Source organism: Anopheles moucheti, chromosome 2 (assembly GCF_943734755.1).
Source record: "Anopheles moucheti chromosome 2, idAnoMoucSN_F20_07, whole genome shotgun sequence".
NCBI lineage: Eukaryota > Metazoa > Arthropoda > Insecta > Diptera > Culicidae > Anopheles > Anopheles moucheti.
The window spans coordinates 19,293,598-19,314,109 of NC_069140.1; the positions used below are offsets into that span (position 1 = coordinate 19,293,598).

General features: G+C 43.6%; 3 protein-coding genes across 5 annotated transcripts; 1 reads left to right on the forward strand and 2 right to left on the reverse strand.

The window, feature by feature from the left end:
• Window positions 1-267: 267 nt before the first annotated feature.
• LOC128310399 (fatty-acid amide hydrolase 2-B) lies at window positions 268-12,303 on the reverse strand. 3 transcript variants are annotated; one of them, XM_053047028.1, is made up of 3 exons: window positions 12,130-12,303; window positions 927-2,400; window positions 268-864 (listed from the first exon to the last, which is right to left on the reverse strand). In XM_053047028.1, exons 1-3 carry the CDS (start codon window positions 12,240-12,242, stop codon window positions 775-777), a joined length of 1,677 nt encoding a protein of 558 aa, XP_052902988.1. In that variant the 5' UTR covers window positions 12,243-12,303; the 3' UTR covers window positions 268-774. The 3 variants fall into 3 exon arrangements, with proteins under 3 accessions (XP_052902988.1, XP_052902989.1, XP_052902990.1); XM_053047029.1 differs by lacking the exon at window positions 12,130-12,303 and adding an exon at window positions 3,738-3,895; XM_053047030.1 differs by lacking the exon at window positions 12,130-12,303 and adding an exon at window positions 3,779-3,787.
• An 892-nt stretch (window positions 12,304-13,195) lies between these two features.
• LOC128310690 (protein IWS1 homolog) lies at window positions 13,196-16,916 on the reverse strand. Its single transcript, XM_053047391.1, has 2 exons — window positions 16,808-16,916; window positions 13,196-16,736 (listed from the first exon to the last, which is right to left on the reverse strand). Exon 2 carries the CDS (start codon window positions 16,712-16,714, stop codon window positions 13,514-13,516), a length of 3,201 nt encoding a protein of 1,066 aa, XP_052903351.1. The 5' UTR covers window positions 16,715-16,736; window positions 16,808-16,916; the 3' UTR covers window positions 13,196-13,513.
• Window positions 16,917-16,939: 23 nt separating this feature from the next.
• LOC128297234 (proteasome subunit beta type-3) lies at window positions 16,940-17,915 on the forward strand. Its single transcript, XM_053032842.1, has 2 exons — window positions 16,940-17,051; window positions 17,138-17,915. The coding sequence occupies exon 2, from the start codon at window positions 17,153-17,155 to the stop codon at window positions 17,768-17,770; it is 618 nt and encodes a 205-aa protein (XP_052888802.1). The 5' UTR covers window positions 16,940-17,051; window positions 17,138-17,152; the 3' UTR covers window positions 17,771-17,915.
• Window positions 17,916-20,512: the final 2,597 nt, after the last annotated feature.

Genomic DNA, 20,512 nt, shown 5'->3' on the forward strand with positions numbered 1-20,512 from the left:
AAAAAGAGACACCCTTGCGAAAGGATGTAATGCTGTATGAGGAGATGAGTTCCACAATTAACTCATGGCGATGTTGCTGCTAAAGGACGTATGCAGTCTCGCTATTTCTCCGAACGGTAATACCATCCACTGTATGTGGTGGCGAGTAGTGGCACTAAAACGGTTTACATTTACGCCCAAAACTCGCATTTCATTATTAAATAATACCCGACTCAAACTCAACTCAACGCAGGCAGCCTTTTAAATTATTATACTTTTTATTTTGTTTTATCTCTATTTGTTGTCCACAGTTAAACATTAAATGTATTATTTCCTGTTTCTACCAACCAGTCTCGTTGCATTTGCTCTTGCCATCTCAATATGTATTTGTTTTGTCAACAGTCAACTACACGTGTAAACATAACGATCAACATCACGCGCGGCTCAGGTTGAGAATTTGTAGCGACGCATCGCAATCCAATCAACAATAGTAACAATTGTAATTAATAATCAGCACTAGCGTACTGTAAACTTTCAACGACGGAACGGATAGGAACGTGTACGTATTGTATATGAGCAAGAATGCGCGTGCTTACACAACGCAACGTATCGAAATCGCATAATGCGTCCACTTAGGATTAAACATAAAACACAAGAACCCAATACAACGGGAGGAAAACAAAAACAAAGTTAGGGGGAAATCTTAGATTAAGCTCGAAAGAATCACAATCTGCATGACGGCTGGGCCGTCTATTGGAAGGGTTGTCTCCCACAACCGGGTAAGAGTGGAACCTTCTAGGATGGAGACACCCAACCACCGAACCGTCGCTCTAGCTCTTTGGCCACGGCAAAGATGAGATGATCCTGTCCGGGGGCAGCGACAATCTGCAAAGTAATGCACACTCGTTAGATGGAAAATCGATCGTAGTTTAAACGAGTACGCGTACCTGTACGCCGATTGGTAGCTTCTGGCGGTCAAACCCAACCATGCAGGATGCGGCCGGCAGCCCGACGGTGTTAAACACCATCATGTACGTCGTATCGACCAGCTTGTGAAAGATGCGGTAGTGCCGGTGGGCCGTGTTTGGGAAGCCGGGATAGATAAACACACCGTCCGTGCCGAGCAGATCGATAAAGTCTTTGCGCAGCTTCTCCGTCTGGCTGTCGAGAAAGTCGAGCCGGGACTGGGGAATGTAATTGTTGACGATGTGCTGCATGGGCCCAATCATGACCGAGGGTAGATCGGACTTGGACACGCCAAGCAGATACTTGAACACCTCGCGCTTGATCGTGGTGTCCGGTTTACCGTTCGCCTGCGGGCTGTAGATCGTTTCCACGTTCTTCATGCGCAACATTTTGCACACCGAAATGTCGAGCGTCCAGCGCAACCGTTTCAGGTTGACGCGTTGCGCGTTCAGGTGTGCGGCCACGTCGCGGATCGCGTGCACAATGTCGGGATCGATCGGGCGCGTCAAACCGGACGGTCCATCATTTTCCATGTAGTAACACTTGAGGGCACCGATCGGTACCGGTTTGTCCAGCGTAACGGGCGCACCCTCCGGATCACGCATCGCTTCCAGCAGCAGTGGCAAATCTTCGGCGTACCGACACATCGCACCGGGTGTGAAGAAGCTACCCCAATTCTCATCGTCACAGGAAGGATGATGCCCGTACGGGGACACTACGTACGGCGATGGTTTGTGGCCGAACACTCCAGTGAACATGGCGGGCAGCCGGGATGAGCCGGCGATGTCGGTCGTGACACCGAACAGTGAACCGGCGGCCGCAATCAGGGCGGCTTCGCCACCGGAAGAACCACCGGCCGTCCGTTGCAGGTTGTACGGATTGCGCGTCAGTCCCGTGCACTGGTTGTACGTTTCCCAGCACAGACACAGTTCGGGTGTGTTGCTGACTAGCAGCACAACGCCACCGGCACTTTTCACCTGCCGCACGACAGGCGCATCGCTGAGGGCAACCTTCTTTTCACGCAGCTTGCGACCGGCCGTATTGCTCATGCCCTCGACGGCTAAGCTTTCCTTGATGGAGACCGGCAGTCCCAGGAGTGGCTTTGTGCGTGCCAGTTGCTCGGCGGTGCCAAGTGTACCGTTTGCCAGCTGTCGATCAATTTCGCGCGCCTCTTCCAGGGCTGCATCGAACCGATCCTCCACGATGGCATTTAGCAGGGGATTGACCTGCTGACAGCGGTGCACGTACGCACGGATCACATCCTCGCTGCGCACCTCACCTTTGCGGATACGTTCGGCCAGCACGGTGGCCGACAGGAGCAGCAGCGGATTATCGATCGGGGGCAACTTGCGACGCTCTATCCGGCCACTGACGCACTGCGAGTAGGGCATGACGAACCAGCTAAACACGCACATGGCTGCCCGGAGCAGCCGGCGTATAGCGAAACTCATTTGTCTGCAAAGGGGGAAAAAACCAAGACACAGCATATTAGAGGCATATTTCACAGACATCTTGAAGACGTTGAAGAATCAGTTTAAGAGCACAGCTCTTAACGTTAATATTCTGCAAAGACATTGCAATACCTCTTGAATGTGCAATAAAAATCTTCCCTATCAACTACAATTCCAGTATTAAAGTGGACATTCTAATAATACATATGTGAGAGACCAATATCGATTTCAATTAGTAGAAAAAACCCCTCTGAACAGAAGCTAGCGAGAAAGGAATTTGGCATGATCCTCTGCTGGTACGAAGCTCGTTTGAGTGCAGTCACACGCGATGGACATCCACTACTTGAGCACGTACTTCACGAGGACACATCACCACAGGAAATCCGCATTGGAAAATGTGGCTGATCGCTTTCTAAATGACCCCAATCAAGCTAGACTATAATAAACCCGTGTCTAGCATTCCTCAGCGATACCGATATACCTACAAGCTGCTAATCTTTTGTTCAGTGGTAGTAGGATTTTGGGCCAGCATAAAGCGGATACCGAACGATCGGGTTCTAGATGGATGCATTAGAGCAGGTAATTCCGTACGGATTTATTATCCGCCACAATCCTAGTTACTTTCACACTTGAGTTGCTGAAGTAGTTTGATGGAGTAGTGTCTCGATGTACTAAAATTCACGTGTACGATCGGTACCTTCCAGCCCCACTGTATGGGAGCAATAAATCATGGTTTTATTGATTTGCAACCACCACCGTGACTATGAGCGTCAATGTTAACCTTGAATGGGAAATAAGTTGGATAATTGAAGAATACAGGAAAAAACACAAACACAGCGAGAGAGAGAGAGACACACAAAAGCTGGTGATATGCCTTCAAGTGCGTACATTATTGCCCTACATAAAGATACTTGAACGGTCCCCTCAAGAACATGATCGTTACTTTCACTTTATCACATCACTGTGGAGCAATTGAGACACGGTACACATGTCGGTGTTATCTTCAAACGATCGTTTGAGCACTCTGAATCGAAAACGCAGAAATATTTTTATGCATTTCAAATTATTCCACTTTTCGATGTACGATCATCTGACGCTTGTGATCGCTTAAAGATGATAATACGCCATTGCAGCAAGGAGTGCAACAACGCGAGTCGATCAAAAACACAACGCACACACACAACACGTCACTGGAGAGATCAGTGCCCTGTAATCAACTTTACACCATGCCAGGAGGTCGCTCCAAAACCAGTTTTGCTGCGTGCAAAGGCACTTAAGCACGCACGCATTACACATCAGACTAACACACCGACGCTGGATTACAGATTCTACACGAAATACCTTTTGTGTTGTTTTAATTTCTGCACGACGCACTAGCTTACAGTGAAATTCGCTTCCTCGTCCGTTCAGCGTTTGGAGAAAGCACGCTTCACCTCCAACGCGTGGAATGTGAGTGTTGCACGAGTGCGGGTACGCACGCACCGCCAATTACATCGCGAGCATCGTATCAGACTGATCGTGGCAATCGTGAGGCCAGGTGAAGAGATCAGCGATCGTACTTGCTCGTCGGGATGGCGAATAACAGCGTACAGTGCGAGAACTGAAGCTAAAGCAGACTGACGATCGTGTGGCGTTTCATAACTTTTGCGTTCACAAACTAGTACCGAGGCAAGATCGGTTGTTTCGTGCGTTTTCGACGAAATGTGCGAGCTACAGGCGAACAGCAGAAGACGATGGTTGAGATTCCTTCACATGCCATGAAAGATACAGGCTGCGGTGAAGCGAAAGAAGGCACTGAGAAACGCACTGTTCGTTGCGAGAGTTTCGGTGGTGCTCAACCAGTTTCCGTGTTCCGTTTTGTAACAGTTTTTCCTTCCAAAACCCGGTTTGCAGCTTTCAAGGTCTTTGGACAGGGAAAAGAAGGTTTCGGTACAGGCAGCGATGAGATAAAAGGCTCCTATAATGTACAATTAAACGTGAAACATACAAATATAGGTGTTAAAAAAAGCCGTACCAGATGGCGAACGGATTGGCCGTTCTCAGAAAAAAGCCTTACCAGGAACGGTAGGACATTAAATCTTAAGTGAACCCTAATTCTCGGATAGCTAAGGGCCACACAACCGCACATAAACTGTTTTTTTTGTTTTTTATGTGTTGTAGAATATAAAACACATTTGTATTGCCGCAAATGTACGCGACACAACTGGAAAGTCGCTAAAATGACTTCACAAATGATGGGCTTAATGAATCTTTTAAGAAGAGTCATTCGTGTGAATCTTAACTTTAATCATAGTTTAATTTGTCTGCCGCAATGGACTTTACAGAATTTTCTCATTTACTAAGGGGTGTGAGGATAAAACAGTAGAAAGTTAACTGATTAGCACAGAACGCTAATGAGGATGAAAGGGCGAAGACTCACGTAAACTTAGGGGACATTGTAGTCGAAAGTGAGGAGTTCTTCAAATCACCAATCAACTTCCAAAAGGTTAATGTATCCTGAGAGCAATGGCGGAACAAATCCCTCCAACATTTCTCAAGGATGAGGAAGGAACCAACCCCCATGGAGATCATAAATCTTGGATGGTTTATGGATCTTTTAGCATTCATGAATCTATTAAATAGAACATTAGAATAATTCATTCAGTTCAGAGATTCAATCAGATGCATGAATCTACATCAGATTCACGCTGCACTAGGCTTTACGTTTTTATTGAAACAAAAGCTGCGCGAATTGCGAAGTTAAGCTTAACGCGTACAAGGCTCGGTTGGGGTCTTGGGCAAAGTTTTTTTATAAATCAATTCATATCTTGCTATATGGCTTTATCACACTAGCAATCAACGATTGACGCATGAATTGGACCTATATCTAATGAATTGTATTTTACGCATTACTTGCAGATAAAATGCAAAATATTCCAAACAAGTCGTATTGGCTTCTACAACTATTTTGTCCTGTAGTTGTAGTAGTATATTGAAAAATCTTTTGTCAACAACTCTACAAGATCCTCACCAAAACATGGATAGTTTTATTGCTATGCGTTGCACTGTACACGCGCTTGTAAAACAATACCCAAAAACAATGGGGAACGCACACATCGCGCAGGAACGTACCCGTTCACGAAACACGCTAATTGTTCCTAAGATGAGCAAAATAGCACAACATTCTACGTCGTAATGCAGGAAGTTTGCGAACAACAAAGCGATCGTGACAGCATACGATGGAAGATTAATGAAATGCACACTGCTGATCAAATCTCCGCTGCGACGCGAAGAAGGGGAAGATCAATTTCGAACAGAATAGCCACACAAACACACACAGAAGCGTCCCAAGCTAAAAAGGTGGCAAACATCGCTTCGGGGTCACGAATTTATCTAATGGCAGACAAATTAATGGTGCTGATATGCCGGCAGTTGAAGTTGATAGATTTTAAGCCACCTGATTAAGCCTCAGAGGGACAACCGTTCGAACGGGTGTTTTAAAATGAATTAGTCAAGAGCAGAGTCACAGCAAAGGTTTCTTTAGACACACCAGTCCGCAGAGTCGGTTGGTGGTGATAGATTAGCGATGGGATGGCGTAGCTAACCGTAGGCAGCCTAATGATCTTTCGACGCTGGGCGACGGATTGGTTTGATGTTTGCAAGTGAGCTGAGCTGACAAACGCATAGGGCAAAGGGAGTTGATAAGCCCGGTGCTATCTGCAGTTATTTGAGATACATTGGCAATCCGAAAAACAAAGGCAATCATTTTGCGTATGTTTGAGCGAGATTGAAAGTATCCTCCAGCGCAGAGATCGAGCGTCAATCAAGTAATGCGATACGATAATTCTAATCCCGAGGCTAGATATGCTGTAATCAAGCGTGTTTGCTGTCACGGCGAACCCCACAGAGTTCAGCGACATTCAGCCAAGCCAACCCGAACGATTGATTGATATTCTTCTGTCCGCGTATTTCTATTTTCACTTTCAAACCCACGTCGTTTCGGGTGTGTGGGAATTCAAAATCCCTTTTGTTGGGCGCGAGTTTGGAAGCCATGCTGAAGCCATGGGCTCGTTCATCTTAATGAGATGCCGACCAGTCTGCGCGACCTCTTTCGTTTGAAAGGAAGTGAACGTCCTTCGCGAGAGTAACCGGCCGGTTGACCTGTTGCTGCCACAATTGAACCTTTGAAAACGGCGCGGTTTCATAACCCTTGGCGCGTTCCATGCAATTTAACAAAGGGAACCTGGCCATAAAGAGAAAGAGGGGGAGAGAGAGAGAGAGAGAGAGAGAGAGAGAGAGAGAGAGAGAGCGAGAGAAGGAAAGTGCGAATCTTTTACGTCAGTTTGTAGCCGTCGTGTATAGTGATGGGTCAAATCGCACTTTTCACTGTGCGGTGTGTGGTACCACGCACAATTCGTTGTGTTGTGCTATTGTGGTACCACAGTAAAATGTCACATGGCTTGCATGCAACACACTCTCCCTGTGTGACATACAATTTTTGTGGTGCCACAATGTCACAAAGCGCACAGTTTTTGTGGTACCACAATTTTTGTGTATCGCACAATTTTTGTGGTACCACACATGTATCGTGCTGCGCACAGTTTTTGTGGTACCACAATTTTTGTGTATCGTACAATTTTTGTGGTACCACACAGTTATTGTGCTGCGCACAATATTTGTGGTACCACAATTTTAGTGTATCGCACAATTTCAACGGTACCACACAGTTATTGTGCTGCGCACATATTTCGTGTGCTGCGCACATATTTCGTGTGCTGCGCGTTGTTTCTGCCTAATTGTGCAGCTTTTATATTGCAATAATGTTCCTTGAATAATTAGTTTATAACCAGTTTTAACATAAAAATATCCTTCTCCTCCGGAAAATGATAGTAAATAAAATTAATTTGAAGACATAAACATAGAATGCATAGAAATTCACAGTTATTTAGATAAATAGTTAAATAATTTATCTAAATGCACTGGAAATGCTGCACACAGCAGGGAAAGAATTAATATAGATAATATTAAATAACAGTATACTAGTTTTTAAACAACGAACTGCAATAATACAAGAGCTGTACAATTAGCAGCCTGAAACAATACGCAGCTCACGAAATCTGTGCGTTGCACAATAACTGTGTGGTATCGTTGAAATTGTGCGATACACAAAAATTGTGGTACCACAAAAACTGTGCGCTGCACAATAACTGTGTGGTACCACAAAAATTGTGCGATACACAAAAATTGTGGTACCACAAAAACTGTGCGCTTTGTGACATTGTGGCACCACAAAAATTGTATGTCACACAGGGAGAGTGTGTTGCATGCAAGCCATGTGACATTTTACTGTGGTACCACAATAGCACAACACAACGAATTGTGCGTGGTACCACACACCGCACAGTGAAAAGTGCGATTTGACCCATCACTACACACATGTATCGTGCTGCGCACAGTTTTTGTGGTACCACAATTTTTGTGTATCGCACAATTTTTGTGGTACCACACAGTTATTGTGCAGCGCACAGTTTTTGTGGTACCACAATTTTTGTGTATCGCACAATTTCAACGATACCACACAGTTATTGTGCAACGCACAGATTTCGTGAGCTGCGTATTGTTTCAGGCTGCTAATTGTACAGCTCTTGTATTATTGCAGTTCGTTGTTTAAAAACTAGTATACTGTTATTTAATATTATCTATATTAATTCTTTCCCTGCTGTGTGCAGCATTTCCAGTGCATTTAGATAAATTATTTAACTATTTATCTAAATAACTGTGAATTTCTATGCATTCTATGTTTATGTCTTCAAATTAATTTTATTTACTATCATTTTCCGGAGGAGAAGGATATTTTTATGTTAAAACTGGTTATAAACTAATTATTCAAGGAACATTATTGCAATATAAAAGCTGCACAATTAGGCAGAAACAACGCGCAGCACACGAAATATGTGCGCAGCACACGAAATATGTGCGCAGCACAATAACTGTGTGGTACCGTTGAAATTGTGCGATACACTAAAATTGTGGTACCACAAATATTGTGCGCAGCACAATAACTGTGTGGTACCACAAAAATTGTACGATACACAAAAATTGTGGTACCACAAAAACTGTGCGCAGCACGATACATGTGTGGTACCACAAAAATTGTGCGATACACAAAAATTGTGGTACCACAAAAACTGTGCGCTTTGTGACATTGTGGCACCACAAAAATTGTATGTCACACAGGGAGAGTGTGTTGCATGCAAGCCATGTGACATTTTACTGTGGTACCACAATTATATTTTGTGTGTAGTGTGCTCGCACACTTTACTGTGCTGTGTGTGCGTGGTACCACAGTGTCACACGACCCATCACTAGTCGTGTAGCATGTCCTATTTGCTTGCGTACTTCAAGGTGGCCAATGTATGTGTGCGGAACATTTGCCTCTGCTAAAACAAGTCAACAAACACAAACAAAAGGCACGGCGCTCCACGTGGTGACGTGCGTTTGATGCAGGTGGACAAGGTCAGTAGGGGGTGGGATCGCTTGTGCAGCTTATGCAACGGGGAGGTGTGGAGAAGTGTTTGATAACACATCGGGTGACCAATTGAAACCATGTGCGATGTTATGAAGCAATTCGTATAGATAATTCACAGTTCAGTGTTTAGCACGCAGTTAGCCGCTTGGATAATGAGAAATACGCTTACTTTCGGGAGCTTATGTCATTTAGTTTATTTATTTTTTAGAAAGCTAATTAGAACCATCTTGTGCTATATGATGATGCTTTTTCTTGATGATCTTCAACAGCTTTTTAAGGCAACAATTTACAATGTAGCAATTTTCAATGGCAGATCTATTAGATGAAGTTGTTTGTTAGGAAATATATTTGGAAATGTGTTAGATATCTGTAAGATTTGGAAATTAGACAGTGTGTCGATGATATACGGCTTTTGAACGGCTGGATGCTGCCAATGTAAAAGTGTAATCTTGTTCAAAGAGACTCCTTAAGACCGAAGTATTTGAATTTATTATGCAATATGTTTTGTTGATTTATCTAGTACCTAATAACCTGTTGTGGTATAAGCAAACATACGACCTTACCATACCATATCCACAAACTTTGCCTTTTATCTTCAACATTGAATGGTTCGCATGAAGTTAGGACAATAACACAAATTGCCTGTGTTAAATAGTATGGAGAACGCCTTGTCAGTCTTAAGTAAATAGTAACTTTAGAGTCGCGTATCGTTTAAGACAATGAACAGCAACAACAAAACACAAAGTTCACTAATTGACTCTAATTGAAGAAAATAAATAACCATCTACATACAACCATTTAGCAAGCAAACACAGAGACTGAAAATGTAAAGATCGGTGAAGAATTGATATTTGTATTCCGGCCTACCAACATATCTTACCGCAGCAAAGATCGCAACTCAAAAGTCCAAACCTTCTTAATATGCGTTAACTTGAATCGCGAACTTCCTCTAAAGAGCCAGATTCAATGGAAAGAAGACCAAAAAAAAGCCCGGCGTCGCTACTATAATGCCACCGGGACCAAACAAAAATAAAACACTGGTGAATAGATTAAGAATTTCTGAGGCCAAACAAGATGCAAGTCTCTTGCTGATAAAATTCGAATCCAATCAATACACCAATGGGGGATTGTACAGGGAGGGTTTCCATTAAGGATTTGTGGCAGATCAAAAAGAACGCCCGTTTCTCAATTCTCAAGATGGTTTCGTTTCGCAGTGAATGTCCCGCCATCTCGCCAACGTGTTCTTTTCCATAACAACATATTTTTAGGAAAAAAAGGTGCTTCGTATTACTTCGCGAACTTCACATGTTGCTCGTATTACCGTCTTGAACTGATCCAAATCGATGTCCTTGTATTCGTTGAGACTCGACATCAAACAGAACCAAACAAATAGTCGATTGGCTTCAAATCCTTGGACCAGGGAGTTTTGTCCAATGAGTCGGCTCAATTGTAAAGAAGCCAGGTTTGAACCGGATTGTCGTATTTTCTGATGCATCGTCCTGTTTGAACACGTAGTGCATACTAAACTTATTGTACCGCTAGGTGTGAATGGTCCAGATGAGATTTTTTACCCATCCTGTTGTGTGAAACAAACCTACCACCGGCCCTATTACCAAATACACAACCAGGCCACTCAAGTTTTTTTTTGTCCAGACAGCAATAATACTAGTTTGCTGACATCTTTTGCGCCACAATGTGTGTCAATGCGCCAGAGCCGATAGACATCAAATGGCATTCCAAAGCCAGTGCCTGTCGTAAAAAATAAATTGCTTAATTTGTGTCTTCCTTTACGGCGATCATTGTCGACCGTTTCCGAACGGTGAACATCTCTGGTGACCGGAAATGCAATTACAGGAACAACCAGAAAACATCATCACACAAACCCTCTGCAGTTATGGTAAATATTATTAAGCGACTTCACGCACGTGTCATGATGAGTATGAAACGGGGTGTAATATACAGTTAGCAGAGGGGTTTGTTGGTCTATTAACACTAGGACAGCTGGACTCGAGTGGAGGAAGAAGCGTTTATTTTTTCACCTGCTAGCGGTGCAACCACGCGGACGTAAGTAAACGTCTGGTCTTTCCAAAGCACAAGTGCATCGAGCAGTATCTAGTTGTTAAGCGATCCATCAGACAGGGAACGGTTTCTGATGCATAATGCATTTTTTTGTACTCGTAATGGAATAATTTAGTTTAAAACCATCGCTTACTGCATTTAATAGTAGCTACGCTAAATAAATCTTTTTCAGCGGAATAGTTCTAGTAGAAGGATGGAGTAAACTAATCGTAGTAACATTGCCGAAACTGACCTATCCTAAACTGTCTCAGGCTTTCATTTCACATTCACGCACATATGCACACACCAGTGTTTATGTTTCTATATATTCGATCAATACACGAATAATAAAAAGGAGAGAAAAAATAGACCAATTTTATGTCGAAGAAACATTTTAGCAGCGGAGGCACTTTTATGGATGGTTCAAACGCATGCAAATCGGGGGGCGTTTTTTGCACTCCCGACCACAGTCACGTGAAATGCTGGTTGTTTATTTTGAGTGTTACCTTAAAACAATTGAATTCGACCACTGCCAACTTGGATCGATATTTTCAATACCACCAACCACCAATTGCACTGAAAGGTTACAGACGTATGGGGGGCGTTATGCCGATCAGCGCCAAATGGCAAGCCTTTGCTTTTCTGTTAAGCGCACTCTTATTAGATTTACAATTCCATATTTCGGAAAGCTCGTGGATCGAGGATGCGTTGCGATTGAACCACACAGCAAACTACCGCACGGACGTGTTGTCGTTGTGTGCGCTTTTGCGAAACAATAGCAAAATGCCGTTTTGCTTTCACTCCTTTTGCTGTGTGTCGAGGGAGCAGCTGATCCGCCACCGCCACGCTTTTGCTCTGTGGCGATATGTGGCCGAGGACCTGACACATGTGTTTCGGCTGCGTGGAAGAGGGTGGCAAAAGGTGTGTTTAATTTTCCACCCAAACGTCATCCCCCTCTGTGTGCCAGCTACCTGAACCATAACAAACGGATTTCGCTAACACGGACACGGTTCGTGCGTTTTCTCTGAAGCTTTTGTGACACAGTTTCAGCTCACTTTCCGCGACTGGGAAGATAGCTTTTTTTCAGGGATGAAAATTGCATCCCCAACTTCATACACGACACACACACACACACGCACAACTACACCACACAAACACAAAACTTACTGGTTACATTCGCGGACCACTTTGCGGTAGCACTTGGCATAAATGAGCCGCAGGAATTCTACCAGCGCCTTCAGTGGCGAACTCATCGTCGATGATTCCGGTTCGATTTTCATTGAAAGCGTCGTACCTACAGTCGTTCACTTCCCGGCTGATTTTGCGACCTTTCAATCAAATACAACATGCACTTTTAATACTGTTCCTCGCTGTGCTGTGGAACAGGGTCGCTGCGCCTGGACGTCGTTGCGCTTAAACTGGAACGTGCCTAATGTTAAAGAGACGGCCGCAGCTGTGTGGTTTTGTTGCAGGTATGAATGACGATTGCGCGTCCCGAAGTGGCAAAAGGTTCCGATACGAACAGCCGAAGCGTGCTTTTCTCTACCTTTCTGTACGTGTGCAAACGAGAAAGCACGCTCCGTGAGTGGAAAACTCACCCTCAAGTTGCGTACGTTTCATCCCCTACGCAGAGCGCGGACTGCAACGCTCGGTGAAGTGCTTTGCTTTACGTTACTGCATGAGAGAAAAGTATTGTAAAACATTTGCAAATTTGATAATAAATGCTAAAATAATCGCTAATACAGGGTTTACAGAGTTTATCAGGTCAGTTCACGTTGGAAGAGATATAATTCCTTGTTCGTGAGATGCATTTCCGTTTCTGTGAAGCACTGTGCAATGTGCTCTGCAAGCGTGTTCCAAACGGATTGTTTTTAAATGCATCACACAATTTTCGAAACACGTGGTATCGATATACGCGGATTCACATTAAAATTTGTTTAACAACTCGCAAAAAATTGTTTTTTAAAAATCTTAGTCCAACTGTTAAAATCGAAAAAAAATTGCGTACTGAATCCGCGTACATCGGGTACCTCGAACTGTATAATAAAATCTTTTTTTTTGTTGAAAGAGCAAATAAAAATACACCAGACGCATTCTTTCCGTTTGTTCGAGTTCGACAACTCTGGAACCAGGGTAGTCTGTTTGTGTGCTATCAGATTTTACTCAGATTACAAATATCATATCAGGAAAAGTTACATTTCGCTCGACAAAAGTTTATTTCCACCTTTTTAAATTGTAAAGCAAACATTTAATATCTATTTTATCTATTTTTGAAGTTCGAATAGCAAGAGTTTAGTTAAGAACGAACAAATTTTTGTATGAACCTCCTTGAATTCAATGAAAACAATATTGTTATGATGAAAAGGTCAATTCTAAAATTATTTTAAAAAATTACACCACAAACGTTGATAGCTGGTGCAACACAAAGCAATAATGTTAAATTCTGACCTCAATAACCACCAGCAGTTACATTTTTTTACAGTATTTGGTCAACGTTTTAACGCCTAAATTGCTCATCAAATACCCACCACTAACTAGGAATTATTCTGCTTCAATAGTCACACATTTTCGTTCCTTCTGTAATGGCAAGCTGTACCGGAGAACGCGTTGTGCTTTTCCGTTTGTAGTTGTTGAACTTCTTCAGATACATTTCGTAGCGATTTGGTTGTTTCTTCGTCACACTACTGATCAGACTGGTTTCAATTTTTGATTTCGGTCTCATTATGTACACCTTGTCGGAGGGCATCGGGACGCGTGCCCGACTGATCCAACCTTTCTCACCCGGACGGATAGTGTTTTTATGTGCATTGAACAACCAAAAATCAGGCCGAACGACTGGCTTCGAAGGAACAGCATCCTGTGTCGATGGTTTGAAATTCTTCGGTAATTGCCGCATATCATGCTGGCGACGCTCATCGAGCGACATGCCATTGAAGTCGGTACTTATGTTGAAGACCGACCGAAACCAACCGCTGATCAACACGTTAGCCCGTGCCCGGTTTGCTTTGATTTCTTTCGGGTGCTTGTACAGATACATGACCGCTTTGCCTATCCCGGACTCCTTTAGATAGAGCTTATCGATGCTAGGGAAATCGGCCAACAGTTTCAGGATGCTCTCACGAATCTGCAAACATGGTAGTGCTTTGTTGGGCAGTGGTGAGATCCACTCGGCTAGTACATGCAGTACATTGTGGCTGAGCAAAGTCGGCTGCAGGTTCTTATTGATTAACTGCTTCATCACCTTGTGCAGGATGGCGATTTTCTTCGTGGCTGGCTTACCGTCTAGATTTAGTTGTCGATCCTGGATGGCTGCCTGTTTCATTTGGTCCAATAGTTCGATCATTGCTTCACCTTCGTAGGTGTCACAGTCATGATTGCGCTTACGACGATGGCTGTTCTCCGCCTTCTTGCGAGCCCTCATAAAATCAAAATCTGACAAAAACGGTCTACTTTTCGAACCATTGCGTAAGATGTTCAGATTGTCATTCTGTGTGTTGATTTCTTCGTTCTTCTTCTGCATATTTTGAAGCTGCATGATGATTTCCTCTTCGTCAATTGGATTATCGTTTAGATTACGTTGCTGGATATGCTCTCCACTATCTGCAGCACTGTCTGAAGCATGCAAGGAACGATCTTCTAGGATACCTTTGTTGTCACCATGTACTACATATCCACTTTTCTTTTTCTTAATGTTTTTTGCAGTACCACCGGTCGAATCTGAAACGGTCTGGATGCAGATTTTCTCCTCGTTACTTGGATCACAACTTCGCTTTCGCTTTCTTTGTTTGGTGTACTTTCCAGCATCTGAAGCACTCGGCTTCGTAGACGTAAAACCATCATCTAGGATGCACTGCTCGCCACTAAGAACCATGTTTTCTTCTCTATTCTTTTTCTCCTTCTTGATGATTTTTACAAAACTACTAGACAAATCTAAACCAGCCTGGCTGTTGACTTCCTTCTCGTTGTCTGAATCATTCTTTCGTGTTCGTTGCCTGATGTACTTTCCACTATTTGAATCACCAGAATTTTCAAACGTAGAACCATCGTTGTAGACATTCTGGTGGTCACCAGATATAACAGTTCCTCCTATTCCATTATTCTCTTTCTGTACGTTTTTTGCCGAACCATCGACCGGATATGAATCAGTGTGGATGCTTACTTTCCCCACGTCACTTGAATCGGCGCTTTGTTTTCGTTGCTGGATGCACTTCCCTCCACCTGTAGCACTCAACTTCATAGACGTAAAACCATTGGCTAATACATCCTGGACTAGGACATACAACATTTTTTGTCCTATTTTCTTCGGTTCCTTTACATTTTCCTTAGAATCACCGGATGGATTTGAATCGATCTGGATGCTGAATTTCTCCTGGTGAGTTAAATTGTCGCTTCGCTTTCGTTGCTTGACGCACTTTCCACTACCTACTATCATATAATCTTCGTTGAGAATATCCTGGTCGTCACCATGTCCTGCGTTTCTGCCTCTTTTCTTCTTTTCCTTCTTTATGTTTGTCGCAGAAACATTTAACGCATCTAACTCAGGTTGCATGTTAACTTCCTCGTCGTTTCGTGCATCGTCGCCACGTTTTCCCTTGCGATGCCTGATGTAATTTCCACTATCTGAAGCACCAGGCTTTGCAGACTTTGAAATATCGTTTGGGACATCCTGGTCGTCACCGTTTTCTTCGTTTGTTCTTCTTTTCATCTTTACGTATTTCGCAAAATTCCCGGAAGATTTCTCCTCGATGCTTACTTCCTCGTTGCCACTTGAACCATCGGTTCGCTTTCGTTTCTGGATGGATTTTCCAGCACATACAGCAATTGACGTCACAGGGCTGGAATCATCGTTTAGAACATCCTGGTCATCCTTATGTACTATTTTTCCTTGCCTTTTCTTTTTAATGTTTCTCACAAAATCACCGGCCACTTCTAAATCGGGCTGGGTGTTGACTTCCTCGTCGTTATTCGAATCGGCCATTCGTTTTCCTTGCAGGATGTTCTTTCCACCGTCTGTAGCTTGCATCTTCGCAGACTTTGAACGAATCATTGAGCTTTTCTTGTGAACCTTAACCAAGCTACTGCGATGGGTACGCTTTTTGGAGTGAGCTGTTTGAGTTTTTGCTTTGATAACGTTCGGTTCATTGTGCGTCGGTTTCGAGGTACTGCCCTTTCGTGAACGCCGCAAACGTTGTTTTTCTAGTAATTTTATGGTTGTAGTCTGGGAATCCTTGCGATGCCTGACATACTTTCCACTACCTGAAGCACCAGGCTTCGCACACGTAGGATGATCTTTAAGGCTGCCTTGGCCATCACCATGTACTAAATTTGCTCCCCTTTTCTTCTTAATGTTTTTCACTGAGCCTCCGGACGCTTTTAGATCGGTCTGGCTGTTGACTTTCTTCTCGTCACTTGAACCCTCTATTTGCTTTGGTTTCTGGATGTTGTTTCCACTATCGGAAGTGATTGAGATCCCAGACATAGAACGAATCAGTAAGATGTAACAGTTGCGAATCTTAGCTAGGTTGCTAGGTTGCGATCGCTGTTTGCAGTCAACAGTTTGAGATTCTGTTTCGATGAGATTCGGTTCATTATGGTTCTGTTCCGACGCGTTGTTCTTTTGTGAACTGTCGAGGGTACGCGATTCACGTCGCAAACGCCGTGTTTCTATGGATTTTGTAGTAACATTTTGGGAACCACTAGCAGCAGCTTTGGAACGTTTGCGTCTTGATTTGCCTTTCTTGTTGATCTTCATATTGAATTACGACGATTCTTTCCTGTTCACGGATGTGAATACTAGGGAGAAATTAGTAAGGTGAAAGAAACACAACGAAAATACGCAATTTACCATGCATGGAAATGTCAGTAGCACAATAGGAGCTTGTTTTTGAATGTTCCATTATTTACATCATTTTCCGACACACGTCTACGAGCATGTCCATAAGGGTCGACCGTGATGTACCGTTGACAGTTGTTTCCAACTTCGGGCGTGTTCGGGTTAATGCGTTTACAGTCGTGGGTTGGTAGATGCTCAAAAGTGCAAGTTGTTCACAAAGAAGAAGAAGTTGTTGTTTTCCCTGTTCGGCAAGTCGGTGAGTGTTATTTTGTGCTGACTGTAATTCGCGTCGATTGCAAATCACCACTGTGCTTTAGCTAATATTTCACCGTTTTCCAGCAGAATTAACAGATAAAGATGTCTATCCTCGCGTACAACGGTGGCTGCGTGGTGGCAATGAAGGGCAAGAACTGTGTGGCTATTGCCACCGATCACCGGTTTGGCGTACAGGCACAAACCATTGCCACAGACTTTGAGAAGGTGTTCGAAATCAATCCACACATGTACTTGGGGCTGGTCGGGCTGCAGACAGACATCCTGACGGTGTACCAGCGGTTGCTGTTCCGGAAAAATCTGTACGAAGTCCGGGAAAATCGGCAGATGACACCGGAACGCTTTGCGGCCATGCTTTCCAACTTCCTGTACGAGAAGCGCTTCGGGCCGTACTTCATCGAGCCGGTAATTGCTGGATTGGACCCGAAAACGTACGAACCGTTCATCTGCAACATGGACCTTATCGGATGTCCCAATCTGCCGAACGATTTCGTGGTGGCAGGCACGTGTGCGGAGCAGCTGTACGGTATGTGCGAAACGCTCTGGAAGCCGGACCTGGAACCGAACAACCTGTTCGAGGTGATCTCCCAAGCGCTGGTGAACGCGTTCGATCGAGATGCAATCTCCGGTTGGGGCGCAACGGTATACATCATCGAGAAGGAGAAGATAACGGTGAAGAAGCTGAAGACGCGTATGGATTAATGTACGGGGGATGGTGTGTCGTGGAAGCGTCAGGGAGTGCTTACACTATGGGGAGCTTTTGTTTACTTGATTAATACTTTCCGTTTCATTTAAGCTCGATCAGCGATTGTAATATGGCAAATAAAATACAAAACACCATTCTAAAAAGGAATCTCCACCCGCGAGTCTTCTGTTTGGTGGGACGATTCTATCCGGATCGTATGATCGGAACTGAGAAAATGGTTGGTAAGTATAAAAATGGATCGATTTTCGGACGTTGGTAGCATACTTGAAACCCACCGTGAAATTTCGATTTACATAAAGCGGTGGTTTATTTCTGTGTTTTGGTTTGGTTGTTCCTTTTTGGGGGTTTCGCATCAGCCATCGTACGCCACAGTGCGGCACGCTTCGTGGCGCTCGATGTACGTTACTTTGTTTGTATACAATTTTAGCGTTTTACAATGTAATTCTGCCGCGGGAGTGATCATCGGTAAGGTAGAGCAATGTTCTCACATGCTGCTGTCGAAGGAATTGCACCATGTCGTATCGTATAGATGTATGGTTAACGTAGGTGTCATAATTGTATGTTTGTAGTTTGCACATTTCCTACTAGAGTTCACAATTCAGTTAACAAACTTTTTTGTTAAACTAAATAGAAGATACCATGCAAGGAATTAGAGAGAGCAATAGAGAGGACGAGGTGGAAAACTACAAAGAAATAGCGAAAGACACAAAGAAAGCTCGTTCGGCATTCGCTTGCTGCAGGCATGCTGCCGAAATCTCCAATCTAATCAGTCTTCTGGTATTGGCAACGAATTCAACACGAACATTCGAATTCATCAGCCTCATCAGGCGCGGCACCGTTCAGCAGCATGCAGTTCCCCAAAAGATACTCATTCGTAAAAGATTTTGATGAAACAAATGAACGAAGCAAAAATAAAACTGCCAATTGAGAGTGGTACTGTGGAGCAATTTGATTTTTTAATGTTCCTTGTTTTAATTCTCCTTATCGATTGCGGCTGTCCAGTAGTGTCTAGTTTGCGTGTCTTTCTCAAACTGTCTGCACTCATGAGAGAACGTACATTCCTGGTTTACTTTACAATACAACATAATATAAAAAAGGTTACGCCACATTGACTAAAACGGGTTGAACATAAACTTACAAATAAATAGTACAGTATTTCATTCATCCTATTGTTTTTTTTTTGTTCTCTTCTGTAGCCCAGTTGACCGTATTTCCTTTCGCGTAGTGCCGAGGCTACAGCCTATCTTACGCACGCCATTTTTCACGCCTTACGGTGATAAGTGTATATGTATATGTATATATATATTTGGGTCTATATATAAATAAGCTTTTCTCTTTTACAGGCCATCATCGTCTACGGTGGCCACCGTACAGTTAGCCCGGATGTAGTAGCAGTAATGCTTTGGGAGCGCATTGCCCATTGTTCTGTTCCTATCCTGATCGACCACCACCCCATCTCGTGCTATCCTCTCCATTCTAGATCATTTGTTTAGCGTAATTAAAATGCAAAACAAGCCGGCTCTTTACACCGCGTGGCCTTATCCATTCAGTTGTGGCAAAGCAGAACTAATCATAGCAGTCGTAATAAGTGATTTGCGGAACAATGCAGTTCAGTAGACTTATTTTTATTCCGTGTCATTTGCGGTGAGTAGCATTCAGAACAATTCTTTCCCGTTGTTTGATCGTTCCTTTTGCCTAGTGGTTAAGATAATTCTGCCACCCTCGGAAGCCGGTACCGATGCGTTGTGCACGTGTATGTGTCCCTCCGTGAAAGAAGGGTAGTTTGTCTAATATGTAGTAGCGTAGTCTAATCTGCCTATCGGATGGTGATAAAAACCCGAAAGCTATATGCACCCCGATCCCTTCACTGGCCTCTTCGGTGCGCATGTAAAGATCGGCAATTTTACTGTAAATTTGCAATACAAAAATTCGTTCGTATTGGGGTTGTAAATTTTTACTACAACGACAGTTCACGACGCACCATTTACAACACTGCCTGCCGTTCGATTGCAGTTATGTTGATCGGAATTCGATTGGATCGTACACCGTATGAAGCATGGTTTTACATGTTAAAACTGAGTGTTTGCTTCACCAAACGCTAGTGGCACCATGGTGGTTCGAGATTCTTCTGTACTACTATTGTAGTACGCCATCTTGAGCGTGTCCTCCTCTGGTCGATTGATTTATTGAGCTCGTTTCATTTATTGATGATGATGATGATCATGCGTGGCTTTGCTTGGCTTTATTGTGTATGTTATCCTCCCCCTTGTTTTCCTATATGCTTAGTAGTTTATTGATTCAGTGTTGCCTGTTTACGTTCAATATCCTGCCACAACTACACCTACTAGTACCTATGTATATGTACGCGTAAAGTTCCACTACGCACTGTGCGCCAAATAGGCGTTTGCGAAGTAGAAAGCGAAAAATCGGTCTCACGTTAATATTGTCCTGTGGTTACAATACTTGTTTTCTTTTCTGTTTGCTGCAAAATCTGGTTCCGTCTGAGTTCCGGCCAATCCGCTAAAGGATGGCGGGCGAATGGATTGGACGCGTTCGAATGATTCCTGTATGGGTTGTTGTGGATGCGTTTCGACCCTTCCCCACGTGCTGTTTATGCTGTTTGCTGGATGAAATGGGTGCCGATCGCTACAGTTGATAGATGAGTATAAATCGTTCAAAATACGCTTGGGATTTCGGCTAAATGTCTTTGGTGAATGTGCAACCGTTATAGCCGCCGC